This window comes from Pholcus phalangioides, unplaced genomic scaffold (genome assembly GCF_987345545.1).
Source record: "Pholcus phalangioides strain wild (caught in Gottingen) unplaced genomic scaffold, Ppha-v1.0 ptg000015l_1, whole genome shotgun sequence".
Classification (NCBI taxonomy): Eukaryota; Metazoa; Arthropoda; class Arachnida; order Araneae; family Pholcidae; genus Pholcus; species Pholcus phalangioides.
In genome coordinates, this window is record NW_028301608.1 from 3686772 (window position 1) to 3702058 (window position 15287).

Below are 15287 nucleotides of genomic sequence, written 5' to 3' on the forward strand. Positions count from 1 at the left end.
ACCTAATTTTTGTTATAGTTTTTGCAAAATAGCTTCCTAATTAAGCATACCGAAAGTAACTGGAGAAACCATCATCTTTATATTATATTATTAATAATAACATTAAAAGAATTTTCACACACACAAAGTAATCCATTGAGTTAAGCAAAAAATAATTAAATTGCAAAAGTTGGTTTTTGTTAATTAATCAATAAATATTTCTTATATTTTAATATGGGAATAGTGTTAATTACAGTAATAAACATTTTATTTTAATTAATTATTAGAAGTTTGAATGATTTTTCAGAAATTTTATTGTTTTTAATTTTAATACTATTTAAAACAAAAAACCGGTTTTTTAGTTTTTTCAAAAAAACTTTTATTTTTACCAACCTTTTTTTACAAGTATATTCCACTTTTGAGTCTAATATAAAGATCACTAAAATATTTCTCTGTTACATAACGACAGATGAATTGGAATGTTCATAGTTTTCAACATGATGCTTACGATTCAAATTTATTTACAGTTCATAAATTTGGTTCGATTTCTGTTCAAATGAAACGATAAGAGTAAAATTATCAGAATATAAAACAACATGATTTATCCTCCTCAGTTCTGGAAGTCATTTTGAATTTTTTGTTTATTTTTAAATTTGAAACTGCCTAAAATTTGTTTCTGCCAACAGATAAATATGAATATGTTACTACCAAATGCTTACAACACCTAGAACTAGTTTTGAGTTCTCTGTGAACTAGCGTTTAGTTAGGTAGATGTTTCTAAAATTCTGACTTGTCTCTCATAGGCAATGCAGGGACTAAGGGGATAGTTTCTTTGGTTAAGCTTTAAGTGCGGTTGTATTATGACTTGAAGAATTTGCTGATACTTAAAGCAAATGGAAATTAAATTCTATTGCTCTTTCTTTGATCTGATTTTGAAACATTAGTCATGAGTAGTTCTTGGATTTTCATGATCTAAAGATGAAATGTCGTTGCTGATCGGTTGAAAAACTTGAAATTCATGTTTTCATGTTTTTTTAACCTGTCAGCAACAATGTTTCATCTTTAGGTCATAAAAGTCTGAGCTCTAATCATGAGATTTAGAAGCCAAGAGTATCATTTATTCTTAGATATAGTCAAACTTTGTTGTAACAAACTTCAAGGGACCATAAGTTTAGTCCACTATATTTAATCTAATAATAGAACATCTCCTATATGGGAATGAAACAAAAAATTTTGGTCTGTTTGGAGGTTTGTAATAAGCAGGGATTTTCATAGAGCAAGGTTTGACTGCATATACAGTAAAACCCAGCTTTAATGAATCTGACAGAACCAACAGTTTTATCTGTTGAATTAGGAAAATCATTAAATCAAGTTTAAGGTCACATATATAGTCATAGTAATTTCAAAAGCATTTATTAAATTGAGAAAATTGTTTAATCAGAGTTTATTAAGTCAGGTTGTACTGTTCTTATAAATGCCAGATATTGTTTGGTGGTTCCAACTTTAGAGCAAAGTTAGTTTCTTTTGCCAATTCAACTTTATCCTTTAGTTATATGATGATTATCCATGACATCATCCAATTATCTTCCTCACATGTTAAATAGATTGTAATTAAAATCCTCACTCAGCACATTCTGAAAACTCAGTCATGTGTTTTTCTTTCAGAAATTTTAGTTTCACATAGGTTTTGATTAATTCTTAGACTTCCTTATAGATGATACAGTAAATGAGGTGAAAGAATATTTGTTTATTTCTGTGAATGTTACTTCTTTCAACCTCCATCTTTTATGAAATTTGTGATTTAACAGTACATAGTTACTAAAATATTATGAATGGCCATTAAAAAAATATCTTTGCATGAGAAAAATATGTCAACATATAGTTTTTTTTAAAATAATTTCCTGCTATGCAGAGAGACCAAAGTCGGCTGAACCAGCAAAAAGCAGAAAACCGAAAACTCAGCGTAGACCACAAACAGCACCTCCACCTCCTATTAAAGAACGACAACCAGTCCCAGTGCCTGCTCATCTTGCCTATGCTAAGAAATCAACTTCAAAATCTGTGGATAATGAGACCAAATCAAAGAGCTCATGTATGCATACTTGATAATTTGTTTTGTTGAAGATTTTAATTGAAATGTAACAAATTAAAATTTAACTTTTTTATATCAAAAATCTCTTATAGGTTATTTTTAAAAAAATTAATAGAGGTGACCTGAGATGGATTAGTGAATTATCAGAATTTTTATGCATATCCAATAATAAGTGTTTTATTGTTATTTGTGATACAGCAAGGCCAGCCTCATCACGAAAACCTAAAGTAGACTCATCAAGATCAGGTTTACCTCCAGATGGTCGTGCAAGTAGAACGGCTCATCGTCCACCTCATAACAGCAATGAGAAGGTCTGGCTGCAGGCTGGTGCCCCTTCAGAGATTTCTTCAGATAGTTTCAAAGGGAAGCACTCAGATGCTGTGAGGCCTTCTGTGCTTTTTCCTTCACCACCTAAATCTACCTTACCTGCAGTGGTGGATGATGATAAGACCAGCTCTGTGCCACCAAAGGGTATGGATATTTGAATTTTTTTTTTTTCATTTTTCTCTTTCTTTCAAATTCTTGTTTCATTTATCTTTTTTGTATACTGTGTACATAAGAAACACCTTCAACCTAAGCTAATTTATTGACAAAAATAGCTACAAGTATGTAATTTGGGTAACATTATAGAATAATTTTTGGCAGAAGTTCAAACTTCTGAAAAGCTAAAAATTTTCCTTAGATCCTAAACCAAGATAATGTGAATAAAGTAGGGCTGGGAAATTGATTAAAATTTTCAACCAGTTAATCAGAAATTTTTAATCAACTTATAAAATTTTAATCAAATATTTTTTGTAACCATATAACTAATTCATGCTATAAAATAAATATTATTCATTTTATGGGCATCTTTTTCTCAGCCACCTCGTTACATATACAAATATATGAAATGAATACTCATATCATGTGTATATATTGTTTGCAATTTTTGTTGATTGTATTTTTAATTGGGTTGCTATATTTTTTAAATATATGACATCCATGATATTTTTATGGGCATCTTTTTCTCAGCCACCTCATTGGGCGTTTTGCCTGTTGTGGCGTTCTATTTGTATATTTAACCAGTCAGGTGGTTACGACAGCATATGCATCGTGCTGATTTTTAATCTAATTATTTCAATTTTGTAAACTAATCAGTAATAATTTCAATTATCGTAATTTTTTTTGATTTTAAGAAAACAATTAAGAACATGAAGATGTCAGTTTAAATATATTCATAAAAAATTTTAATCGGGAAAATTCATTTTATTAGCTTCAAAGTTTCAAAAAAAAAAGGGAAAAAGAGAAATTAATTGGACAGCTGACTGTTTAAAGTCATCATTATCATAATATAATTCATAGGATTGGAAAAATAATTGTAATACTTAGTTTCAGTAAAGAATATTTCAATAGGCTTTGTTGAAAATATATAGAAAATAATGGGGCATTTTCATCTATACTATAAATCATCTTCATGATTGTTTTCGTGATTGACATTCTACAAACCAATAATTTTTACATTAATAGAGTATCATTAATCCAATTTAATATACGTCAACTTTATTTGTATAAAGTTTTACTATTCATGTATAAGAATCCAGATTGGTACCCCATAGTGAATATACAAAGAAGCACTGTGAGATCACAACATCTATATCGCATACCATTACTAGGGATACGTAAATTTTGTATTTATGAAATAACCGTGATAAATGCAAAATTTGCCAATTTTGACGAATAAATGCTATAATTTGATTTTTTACTACTTTTTTAGCGAAATCTAGGTAATTTACACTTTCTGAAGTAAGTTGTAATTTTGGTCAACACTTGTGAGCATGCTTGAAAGGGAAACCACAAGTGTCACTTCTTTCCCCTCTGACATGTTAGATGTGAATACAGTCGAGTTTGATTATAAAAAAGCTCCATTTTGTTATTCGAGAAGTGTTTGTAATAACCAACGTGTAGGCTATAAGTGAGGCGTTGGAATTAGCTTACGTAGCAATAGCATATAGGTCTTTTTGAGATTTTCGTGAAAAAAATAAGCTTATGCAACACATAATTGAAATACATAATATTATAATAATATAGTATGAATATAGTTTTTGATTGATATCTGAAAAGGTATGAAAATTTATTAGAAAATGCAAGATATACCAAAACATGCAGCCATTTTTGGAAACGTTAATGATTTTTTTTAGTTGAATGCAAACGGTTTTCCCTTTGAAGTTGACAGTATTGTACAATTTAAAAATTCGGAAAATATATCCTCTCTGATGATTATGAATTTTATATCACCAATCAATACACTTGAATTAGCAGAGCTTTTCAATAGTGACTGAGTTGATTTACAACAATTTTCTGTAATCACCGCCACCAATAAAAAGATCACAAAGTAATAAAAACAAGTAAAAATCTAGTAGTTTGAAAAACATGGATGATACAGTGTTCACAGAATGACAGGATTTTATTAAATGCCAAAAATTTTATTGCCAAAATAGTTACATTTATTTTCGACAGGTAGCGCTAAAGTCCTATATTCCATGCCATCTGTTGATGAGAAATATGACTATTCTGGCAATGAAAAAATTTAGGTTTTTTTTGTGAGAAAACGTCAAGATATCACCCGCGTACAGTAAATTTTGTACATAAAAGGTCTATTTTTTTTACTTTTTCCAGAATGTTTTAGCAGTATGTTATACTCGGATTATTTTCTTAGTTAAGACCATTCTTTTGGTTTGTTATATCCACAGAGCAATCACATTTTTAATTGGGTTGCTCATTTTTGAAATATGACATCCATATTTGTTATGGGCATCTTATATCCACGGTTTATGTTATGTCCATGGTTTATGTTATAAGTTTATTCAGCTGTATATTCAACTTTTTGGGATTTCGGAAAAAGATGCTACAGAAAAGCATTTGAAAAATTTGGTTAAATTAGAAGAAAGTAAGGGTTATACTACAATGTTAGTTTAACTAAGTACTTCCAGTAATACGGAAGGGTTTTTTTTTATAAATACAAAATTTTTTATTTCAGCTATTTTGTTTATGTATTCGAGAGGGGTTTTGTTGTGAACAAATGTGAAATTTCTCATTTAGAATTCATTACTGTGAATAAATACTAAATTTCTGATCTGAATGTTTTTTTGCGAATAAATACAAAATTTCTGATTTTTATAATTTTTTTTTATGAATAAATGCAAAATTCCTGATTTTAAAACTTTTTTTTTGCGAAATTACATATATTTTTTACATTTATTTTTACATCTCTCTCTCTAACCATTACCTAAAAAAACTACTTTCAAAAAATCAATGTTTTCTTGCTCTGAGAATATGTAGAGAATTTGATATTATTAGACAGCAGCAATCATTGTATGTGTTTAAAATGGCTATAAAAGATCGTGTACACGAAATAACAAATATTGAGCAGTTTGTTTCATTCAATGGTTAATGAATTTGTTAATTTTAAGGAGATAAATTTATATATATGTTTGTTGTTGGATATCCGTAATGTAACACATCAGACTATAGTATAACTTTGGAAAGCAATGTATTTGGTGTGCCTTGCCTGCTGCAGCTATTGTAATAGAATATTCCTTTGTATGTTGCCAAGAAATTTTCTATGTAATTCATTAGTACAACCCATAGTAGGTTATTTATATCCCTTTGGGTCGTAAAGTGTTCGTTTATAATTTTTTGCCTTTTTTCTCCATTGTGCAATAGTTGGGATGGCCAAAATTACATGAAAATCAGGAGTGTCCCACGAAATACAAGTCATATAGTCACCCTAGATGTATGATTACATGATTTCTTTCTTTTTTCTTTTTTTTTATCGAAGACACATTTCTATATTGTTTCAAACATAAAATTATTTCTGCTTAAATGTCATTTGAATATTAAACTGCAATACCTTTTTTTTTAAAGTAAGACTGTTAGAACTTGACATTGCCTACAAGTTGAAATGAGAACTCTAATTGTTTTAAAAAATTATATATCTTTAGTAAATTAGCATTTCAAACTCAAAATTAAAAATGAGTAAATGTTAAATTTAAATTAAGAAAATCCAATTTATTTCATTAAAAAAAAAATCACGATTTTTATATCAACCTAAATATGAATGTCCTGGAATTGTGAAATTTTGCCTGGAAAAGTGCTTGAGTAATCCTTGAATTTTTTTACTTTCAAAGAGTATGACTAATGACTTGGATCTTGTTGTTTTTTCAAAAAAATTGGTTATTTTAGGTCACTGATTTTGAAACTACTTTCAATCATACTATTACTTTCGTAAAAGCTTTTCCTAAATGGTATTCATGAGGAGAGGAGCTGATGCTTCCAATGATACAGAAAATTTACTGTGCATAGTGGAGACAATGAATTTTGGTCTTGTCTTCTAAAACTCCCATCAAACTCAATTTGAAACTGAAATCATCAGTTTTCATTGAATGGACTTTGTGTATTTTCCCATGATGAAATATTGCCACTTATCCAAAATATTATATTGAGGTACATAATTTAAGACACATCTAATTGGTTTCATTAAACATATGTTAAATTACAAACTTTTTACTCAAATTTTAATTGGATTGATCAAGTCAATTAACATAACTAAAAGTTTTGAACTGTGATTAACAATTGATCGGAGCAGCCCCACTAATATATAAAGTATATATTAGTGGGGCTAGTTTTGGTATGTATTAGTACATAAAATATTATCAAGTATAAGTTTTGAATCAAAATTCATGAAACATTTAGTTCCTTCAAAGCAATGGTAAGAATATCCTGAATTTTATATTATCCTTAAATCATTGTAATTGAGTGAGGTGGAAAAAAATTACTAGTAAAAAAAACTAGTCATGTATGAACTATTCACTTATATCCAATCTTTTTAATAATAAATATGCAAGAATGCCATTATTTAGTACTGAAACTCTTAGTGTTCCATACACAGTGGTACTTCAAGTTATTGATAAAATGTTCGTTGAAAATTCTTCAAAAACTTATCAGACATACAAAAGCTTGGATTGTTTAGAGATCAATCATTACTGTAATGCAGGGGGTTTTCAATCTTTTTCCACCTGCAGCACCTCCTAGCCTAATCAATGCTTATCCACGACTCCCCAGAGCAGTTTAACAAAGATTCTCTTTGAAAAACCTTTGTCGGGTCACTGCTCCTAGCAAAGGTTAGTGGCAGGTAGTTTGAGAACCCATGTAGTAGTGTGTACCACATTTGTTTTTTTCGACAAAACTTTTTCTTTTAAATATTGGTGTTATCTATAATGAACTCCAAGATGCTGGAGAAATCACTTCATAATAATGAAATTTTGTTATAAAGGAATTACAGATCTTCATATTTCTATGTAAACTTATCTGGGGGATTAGAAAAGTTTTTTTAATATGAGATTTTTGCTATAATTGGTAATTGTTAAAGTGGGAATTGACTGTATTTAGACTTTTGTGTACCTAGTCTCAATAAGAATAAAATGAACATTAATTTCTGTTTCTTTTAAATTCTAGTTTCCTTTCATTTATCTATTTGTATACTATGTAAGAAATACCTTTCAACCTGTGATAATTTATTCACAAAAATAGCTACAGCTATGCAATTTGGATACCATTATAAAATTTGGCAGAAGTCTGAAAATATTATTCCAGGGGGGTTGGTTCATTTTACAAGTACAGTAGAACTGTGATTACTCCTTTACCCTGGTAGATCTACATACTCCTATGGCTACTTTGCCGCACACCAACTCTGGTCATATATCGCCATACGGCAATTTCCAACCAGTGGAGTTGGGTGGGAAATGAAAGCTCCATCCAGTGGTGGTCGCCCTAGGCTCGGTAGGTAAAGAACTTGTTTCTGATGTTCTATTCCCGGATTCGAACCCATGGACCTTTGATGGTAACCTATAGCTGGCACATAATAAATTTGATGAGGAGAAACCTCTCTAAAAAAAAAGGCTCAATTATATTGGGTGAGTTTACTAGCTACTCGCTTGTGGTTTTACTCACTGCTACTAAAGTCGCTCTGTGCAATAACATTATCAAGTAAACTCGTTTATTGCTCTGCTAGTGTGAGAAAAGTTGAACGGTAGGCTACTTCTCTCGCTACTCTCCAGCGTTTTTGTTATCTCTCGGGTGCAATATGGGTGTGGCTATTTTTTTGTTCCTTTCGCTTTGGCTCGCAGTAAAAAAGAAAAACGACAGTGTGTAGGAAGAAAGGGGAAAAAATTAGTTGCTCGCTCATCTAGTGAGAGATGTTACTAGTCCTGTGTAATTGAAATTTGTTGCTCTAGTTGAAACCGGTTCACTGTCAGCTACTTTACTTGCCGGAAAATAGTTAGTAAACCTGCCCAATGTAATTGAGCGTTAACTTGTAATTAATGCTCTTATACAATTAATGCAACTGATTTTTTAATTGACTGCATATTGGAAATTAAAAAATCTTCCCAGCGTATTGCTCATGTGTTTCAACAATTCTTTGTTTTGTTTATTACTTTTTTTCAGAGATTTTTCCTTTACTTCTCGGGTAGGGTCATTTCTCATACTTTACCCGAAAACTCGACCTGCTGATTACAAAAAGCAAATTGATATGCATGGATGATATCTGAAATTTTTGAGTGATATACTTCATTTACTAGTAAAATAGTTTGGCAATCAACAAAGGTTTTTTTTCACCCTGATTTAGAATTATTCTCCCAAACATTTCATAGAAAATTCCATGTAAAAAGAATTTGTAGTTGATTGAAAACTATTGTTCAATTATATATAAGTGCATGTATAGTCCTCAGATCAGGAGAAGAGTTACGCGAACCCCCCCCCCCTCTCTGGAGAAAATGCATTTTGGTGCGGGGAAAGGATAAAAATTATCCCGGGTTGCCAGTAAAGGCTGTCTTGGCGTAAATCGGTATGCGGGTATTCTTTACACTTCAGTGAACTCCGTCAGCCTTCACGCTTGAGTGAGCTGCGCTTTTTGTGTTGCCGTTTGTTAAAAGATGTACTCGAAAATTGTTATAAATTTTGGAAGTAAAGTAAATTTTTTAATTTAAAAATTTTGAATTTTTATTAAATTTAATATTTTGAACTAAAATATTTGATACAAAAAAAAATTCGAAGGGAGTATTGATCATTTAATAATAAAGGGAGTGAAATTACTTTAAATAAATAATTAAATTCCTAAAATATATATAATAAAATAAATTGTTAAATTACTTTAAATTAATAATTTAATACAAAAGGAGTATTATTAATATAATAATAATAATAATTTATTACTACTGTAAATTATATGGCATTTTTTCCGGTTTAATTTTTATACTGCAGCAAGAGAATGCCACTTGCTAGCAATTAGCCATTCTTCTTCTGTTTACCTTCTCTTATAGCCATATCATCTTTTTTCCTTTTTTACTTTCTCGACAGAAGCTACTCATATGGGCTTTTTAAATAGGTGACAAATGCAGTAGTGACAAATAAAAAGATTGAGCATGCCTGCTTGTCAAGTTTGCAGTTACGTTTATACCCACCTTAAGGGCATGTTCCCCCAAGGGCAGGGCTGACAGGGATCGAGCCCTGGTTGATTCTAATCATTTTTTACAACTATAAATTCATTTTAGAGTGACCCGTCGAAGATTCCAATCTGAGAGCCCAGCTGTAAGATGTGGGGGCCATACTTAAGGGCATCGGAAGAATGGTCCTCTCATGCTGCAGCAGGGATCCTGGCTGGGATCTCTCACCGGCCGCCCATTCTGAATTTACAGTGTGGGGGGAAAAAAAAGAAAATTATAAGAATTCTCCTATAGGCTGGATTTTGTCAGCCCATCCTTCGTCTTCAGCTTGTTTGCCACTACGAAGGTTACCATCAAGGTCCATGGGTTCGAATCCGGCCATAGAACATTCGATGCAAGTTCTTTACATACCAAGGCTAGGGCAACCACCGATGGATGGAGCCTTCATTTCCCACCCAACTCCACTGGTTGGAAATTACCGTATGGGGATATATGACCGGAGTTGGTGTGCGGTGTAGTAGCCCATCCTTCTGGGGGCCATGGTCGAAAATGTTTTATACGAGCAGTGTTCGGCTTCAGCTTAATGCATGGAACTGATTATTATAAAAAGGCTGGAGTTTTTGATCCCTTCTTCGGAATATAAAATATATTTTTTGTATTAAAATAATGTGCCATAAGTGCTCGAGCAGCCAGGCCGTCTTAAGAGCATCACTGGTTTTCTGGGGCCAAGAGATTTTTCTGAGGCCCTACCACGTGAATTCTGGAAAATTTCAACCAGATCTTATTTTTGTGAATCTAATGCGACAATGCCTTAAGACGACACTGTCGAACAGCCAGTGTTTAAGCAACAAAATCACTGCGATGACAACGTTATCAAGAGCACTGCCGTGACGCTTTTAGAGAAATTTCTAGGAGGCCAAAATAGCGCTAAAGATGCCAAACGGGACAGCGCCGTTGCTAATGCGCTGTTTTCGATGGGCAGTTGCTTTACCTAAAAGTAAACAATAGAATCGTCCAACGTGACGTAGCCAGTGTTCTTCTTGTGATCGGTGGACTATATATGCATGAAGTCCGTAAAAAATGGTCACGGGGTAGATCAGATTAAATCTTTCTAACTGAATATCTGTTTCAGTTGACATATGTTCTGATCTTCTTAGAGTATCGAGCTATCAAGGTTCTATTGTACTATTGTGGGAATGCAGAACAAATTAGAATGATCATCATTTTGAATGGCAGTTTGCTTTAACAAACATTCTCTATAATATTAAAAACTTTCTGAAACCAGTTTATTTTGTTCTTCAAAGTATTTAAACTCGAACTAAAGTTGTAAATTGGTCAAGAGTTCATTCATGTACAATTTTGAATTGAGCATTATGATTATAGTGATTATCAAATTATTGTGTACTGGGAAGTTCTTTGTCTAAAAATTATCTTTTATCATGCAATTAGGTTTTAAACTGAAAGTTATCCTCCCCCAAGAAAAAAAATGCAGTTGTTTATACATTAGTTTTTTCTTCACTGTTTTATAAGAAAAACATGTATGTTATATTTATAAATGTATTCCAAATGTCTCTTGTGTATTTTCTCTTGTGTAGAAGCAAAGGAAAATTCTGTAGAGTTATCCCATGCACCTGCTGCTGCACCAGTCCCTCTTACACATGTACAAACTCCAGAAGAGGTGACTGGGGTTAAAAGTCCTGAACCTGAAAACTGGACTGTGCCATTGGACAAAGGCAAGAAACTGCAATGGACAGACAGTGGTGCTGCTGGTAAGTACCATCTCCAAAGACTAGAATAAAATCCATACATGTGCTCCATAGAAATAAGTTATCAATGTTTCTGTAGCATAGTAGTTAGCACACTCACCCGGATCGCAATCGGGAGCAGGGATTCGATTCCCTGTGAAATTAGCTTGTGAATTGTCTTTACAAAAATCTATATATATAAATAAAATTGATTTTCTATCTGTGTGTATGTATGTTCTCTATATAAATCTACAATTGTAGATCTATCATCGCCAAATTTTGCATATATACCAAACGGGACCCGACTTGAATGATAAGCTACTTTAAAAGTTCGTCAGAGTTGGGCAAATGCCCAAGATGGGCAAAAAACTGTCAGGCAAAAATGGTTCCTGGGTCTTAACTATCACTTTCGGAATGTTTATTTTGGTTACCTCCATTCTCTAGCAATGCGTTTCCGACGTGCATATGCCTTTATAATGGTTTGTCACTGTAATGCTGCAATGTATTATATAATAGTGCATTCTGTTATAATGGTTTGTCACTTTACCAATCCTCTTGGTAATTGAAGAAAACCCGGGCAGCGCCAGGTATTATAGCTAGTCATCTCTAAAATTTATTCAGTTGCCTGTATTGTATGACCCTGCTCCATCACCTGCTTCCAAGCCAAGTATATCCATAGAATCCTATACTAAACTGATAGCTTCTACCACCCTGCCGGAACATTCTATTCCCCAGGGAGTGACATTGCCCACTTTGAGGGGGGATGCAATGTTCCGCTTCTTTTATAACAACGACTTAGTGGATAGATATCTGGTTTGTTAAAAATACTTTTATTTACAATTTATATTTTCAGACCAGGACATGTTTGCTTGGGGCTCGGGTCCTTTGGCCTACTAAACTTTTATACATATGTATGCTATGACATGAATATAAGATATTAAATATTAGGCTGAGTTTTCATTAAACAAAAAATTTAATGTTCACAGAGTACAGGAAAAAGTAGAGGGTGACTATTCCTTTGCAATTGATTGCCAAATTTAGTGTGCATTCTAGTTTCATTCATTCCGTGTTTTCCAGAATATTTAATGTGTTTTCTGAACATATTTTTGTCTTAAATTGTGATAAGATTTCATACTGATTTTTATTTCTTTACAGAACCGTTGTTGCCTCAATCAAAAATTAAACCAGAGTATGAAGAAAAACAAGTTCGCAGTAAATCATTACCTAGTGAAGAACCTGGAAAAATAGGTTGGCATTACGCCTTTTATTTCATTACTTCTGTTTGATGAACTTGTGAAAATTGAATAATTAACTCTCTGGATTCAAGTTGACATCTTGTTGCATTAAAATCTTTCAATTTATATGCATTCAAATCCTTCTAATTGAATATCATTGAAACAAAGCACAATATCCACTCTAGTTCTTTATTTACTTATCCAGCTATGAAAAATAGTCAACTTTTTTCACTGTGTAATCTTTACACTGTAAACAATTGTTTTAAAAAAAGTCTCTGCAGAGAGCAGGCACACCTTCAGCATGATACTTACTGTAACATAAAAATTCAAGCATTTACCACCTTACAGATGGCAGCACAGTAAAGAACATGAAACAAGCACAACTCTAACAACATAAATGCGCTAAGGCCATACATAAAGAAATGTGTATGAGGTGCATGTTTGGTTAAGAAAGAGAAGTATGCTCTTAAAAACTCTGCAAATATAACTTTCTGATATAAATTTCTCAATGATTGAATGGAGCGTACATTGAAAAATCTGAATTTTCAGATAAGTAAATATTCATCAATGTAAAGATTAGTTTCATCAAAACTAGTTGTAATCAAATATCGATCTCCCCCATCATGCTAGAAGTATGAATGTGCAATGACTTTGGAAAAAAAGGACACAGAGAAATGATGTTTGAATGTTTACTCTACCCATGTTACTCTATGGAAGTTACTTTTCTAAAATGTTTTGTAATGTGTTTCAATAGGGATACACATTCACGTTTCATTTCAGGCAAAACTTAGATAGCAAAATAAGGTAAAAAAAAGCTAAAGTTTGTATATTCCTGCTTCATATATAATATATATGTACGATATATATTCAATATACTTGAAGAAATTGCTGTCACACTCTCCTCTGCTGTATGGCTGTATCACAAAATCTTTTAGATACATTACTTTTAATGCATTGCGATGTTGTTGTTAAAGATAAGCAATTGCTCAATAACATTGCTGTTGCTTTTGAAGTAATTCCTCTTTTATTAAAGGTAGATGATTTCATGAAACAGCACTGCAATCATAAGAGCAATTGCACAACTCACTCCAAAAAAGAAGTCCTTTGTAAAGACCTGTAGCTGAAGTTCATTTTGAAGATGTGAGGGATATATCTTCAAGCTCTCAGGGTTTAATAAAATGATGACCTGCTAACCCCAAGTGCTCAAACTTATATGCAAGTGCTTTAACTTAATTTATTTATGCCCTTTGCATTTTCTAAGACATCTTGATAGCAACTGACTCAGATAATTTACAAGATTTATACTAGTTAGCTTTTGCTTGCAAGAATGCAAGCTTCAATTCAATCACCAGAAACACCGAATAAAAAATATCACAGTAAAACCTCCTGTAATAGCCTCTCATAGACATAACATTAAAGGTACCCTCTGAACAACAATTTCTAAAACAACAGCCACTTTGGACATGGAGTTGGGGGGAAAAGTGCACATTTTTCACTATAAGGAAAATTATTTTTAACTGATTTTCATGGGAATTTCTTTTCCCTGAACTCTGTGGGAGGAAAAAATATGTATGCTGTTCTTTTTTTGGGTACAAATGCTAGATAGGTATATTGAAGGCAGTGTAGATGAAAAAAGGCCCACTTAAGCGATCCAGAGTTGTGCCACGGGCCACTTAAGTGATCTTCAAATGTGCTGCAGACCACTTAAAAAAGGTGTTCCAGATTTGTTCTGTGATTGATTACAATAATTATATAATTTATTAATTTATATAATAATTATTGAAATAATTTTATCAGAATATATGATTATATTGACACTGTAAGATTATAATTGACTAGCTCGTTGCCATGTACAAAAATAGGAAAGAAAACATGTTGTGAACTTCCACAATATAAAAAATGAGAGAAAAACATGCTATATATGAACTTGTATAATGACAAAAATGAAAGAAAAACATTTTGCAACTTGCATAATTACAAAAATAAATAAGGGAACATGTTTCGAACTTGCACAATTGCCGAAATGGTAGAGGAATGCGGATTTGTATAATTAAAAAAATGCGGGAGATAAATCTGGATGATAGATATAGATTATACCCTGTAATCTAAATATTAAGGATTTTGGTCTATTTTGGCCAAATGCCTAGCTTTAATACCCGGCGCTGCCCGAGTTTTCTTGAATGAGGCTTTTTGGATCACATGAAATCTCCCTTTTTCATTGAGGGACATGCACACCGTGTCTAAGTTAACCAATATGGTGACTTCCTCAGCGACTCATGAAAGAAGCAAAAATCTAGATTTAAAGAAACATAGAAATGAATAATTTTTTTTTTCTTTTTTAAGGAGTGCCAAGTATTTTGATCCCCCCTCCTCCACTTGAACTTCAAGTTACCTATCTGCCTGTTTCAGCTTTCAAAAATGTACTTTTCACGGGCCCATAATTAGTTTTAAAACATCATAAATTACATGAATTTATGCAGTTCAATATTAAAAGACAATACGGAGACATTAATGTTCATGCTTGAGAAGATATAAATAAAAAGTTGAAATCAATGCCATTGCATGAATATCCAGCTCGAAAGTAGGTCCGGATAATTACTTCATATTTAATTTCCTGAGCTTCGTATCTCTAAGCGAACTCAATATTTCAGAAATCGAGAATTCAATACTATTTTTTATTATTCTTGTGACAGAAAACCCCCCCAAATTTCCGCAACTTCTACAGTAAAATCGGTAATTTTAACACTGATTTCTA

The 15287-nt window shown here is 32.2% G+C and overlaps 1 protein-coding gene across 4 annotated transcripts in view; it reads left to right on the top strand.

Moving 5' to 3' along the window:
- Positions 1 to 15287, top strand: part of LOC149075268 (uncharacterized) — a 67043-nt gene that overhangs the window by 43334 nt on the left and 8422 nt on the right. For all 4 annotated transcript variants that reach the window (XM_089242590.1, XM_089242592.1, XM_089242591.1 and 1 more), the window contains 4 exons: positions 1892 to 2071; positions 2270 to 2542; positions 11148 to 11321; positions 12453 to 12545. In XM_089242590.1, the coding sequence (XP_089098716.1) occupies positions 1892 to 2071; positions 2270 to 2542; positions 11148 to 11321; positions 12453 to 12545 (720 nt within the window). The remainder of the gene's footprint in view (positions 1 to 1891; positions 2072 to 2269; positions 2543 to 11147; positions 11322 to 12452; positions 12546 to 15287) is intronic.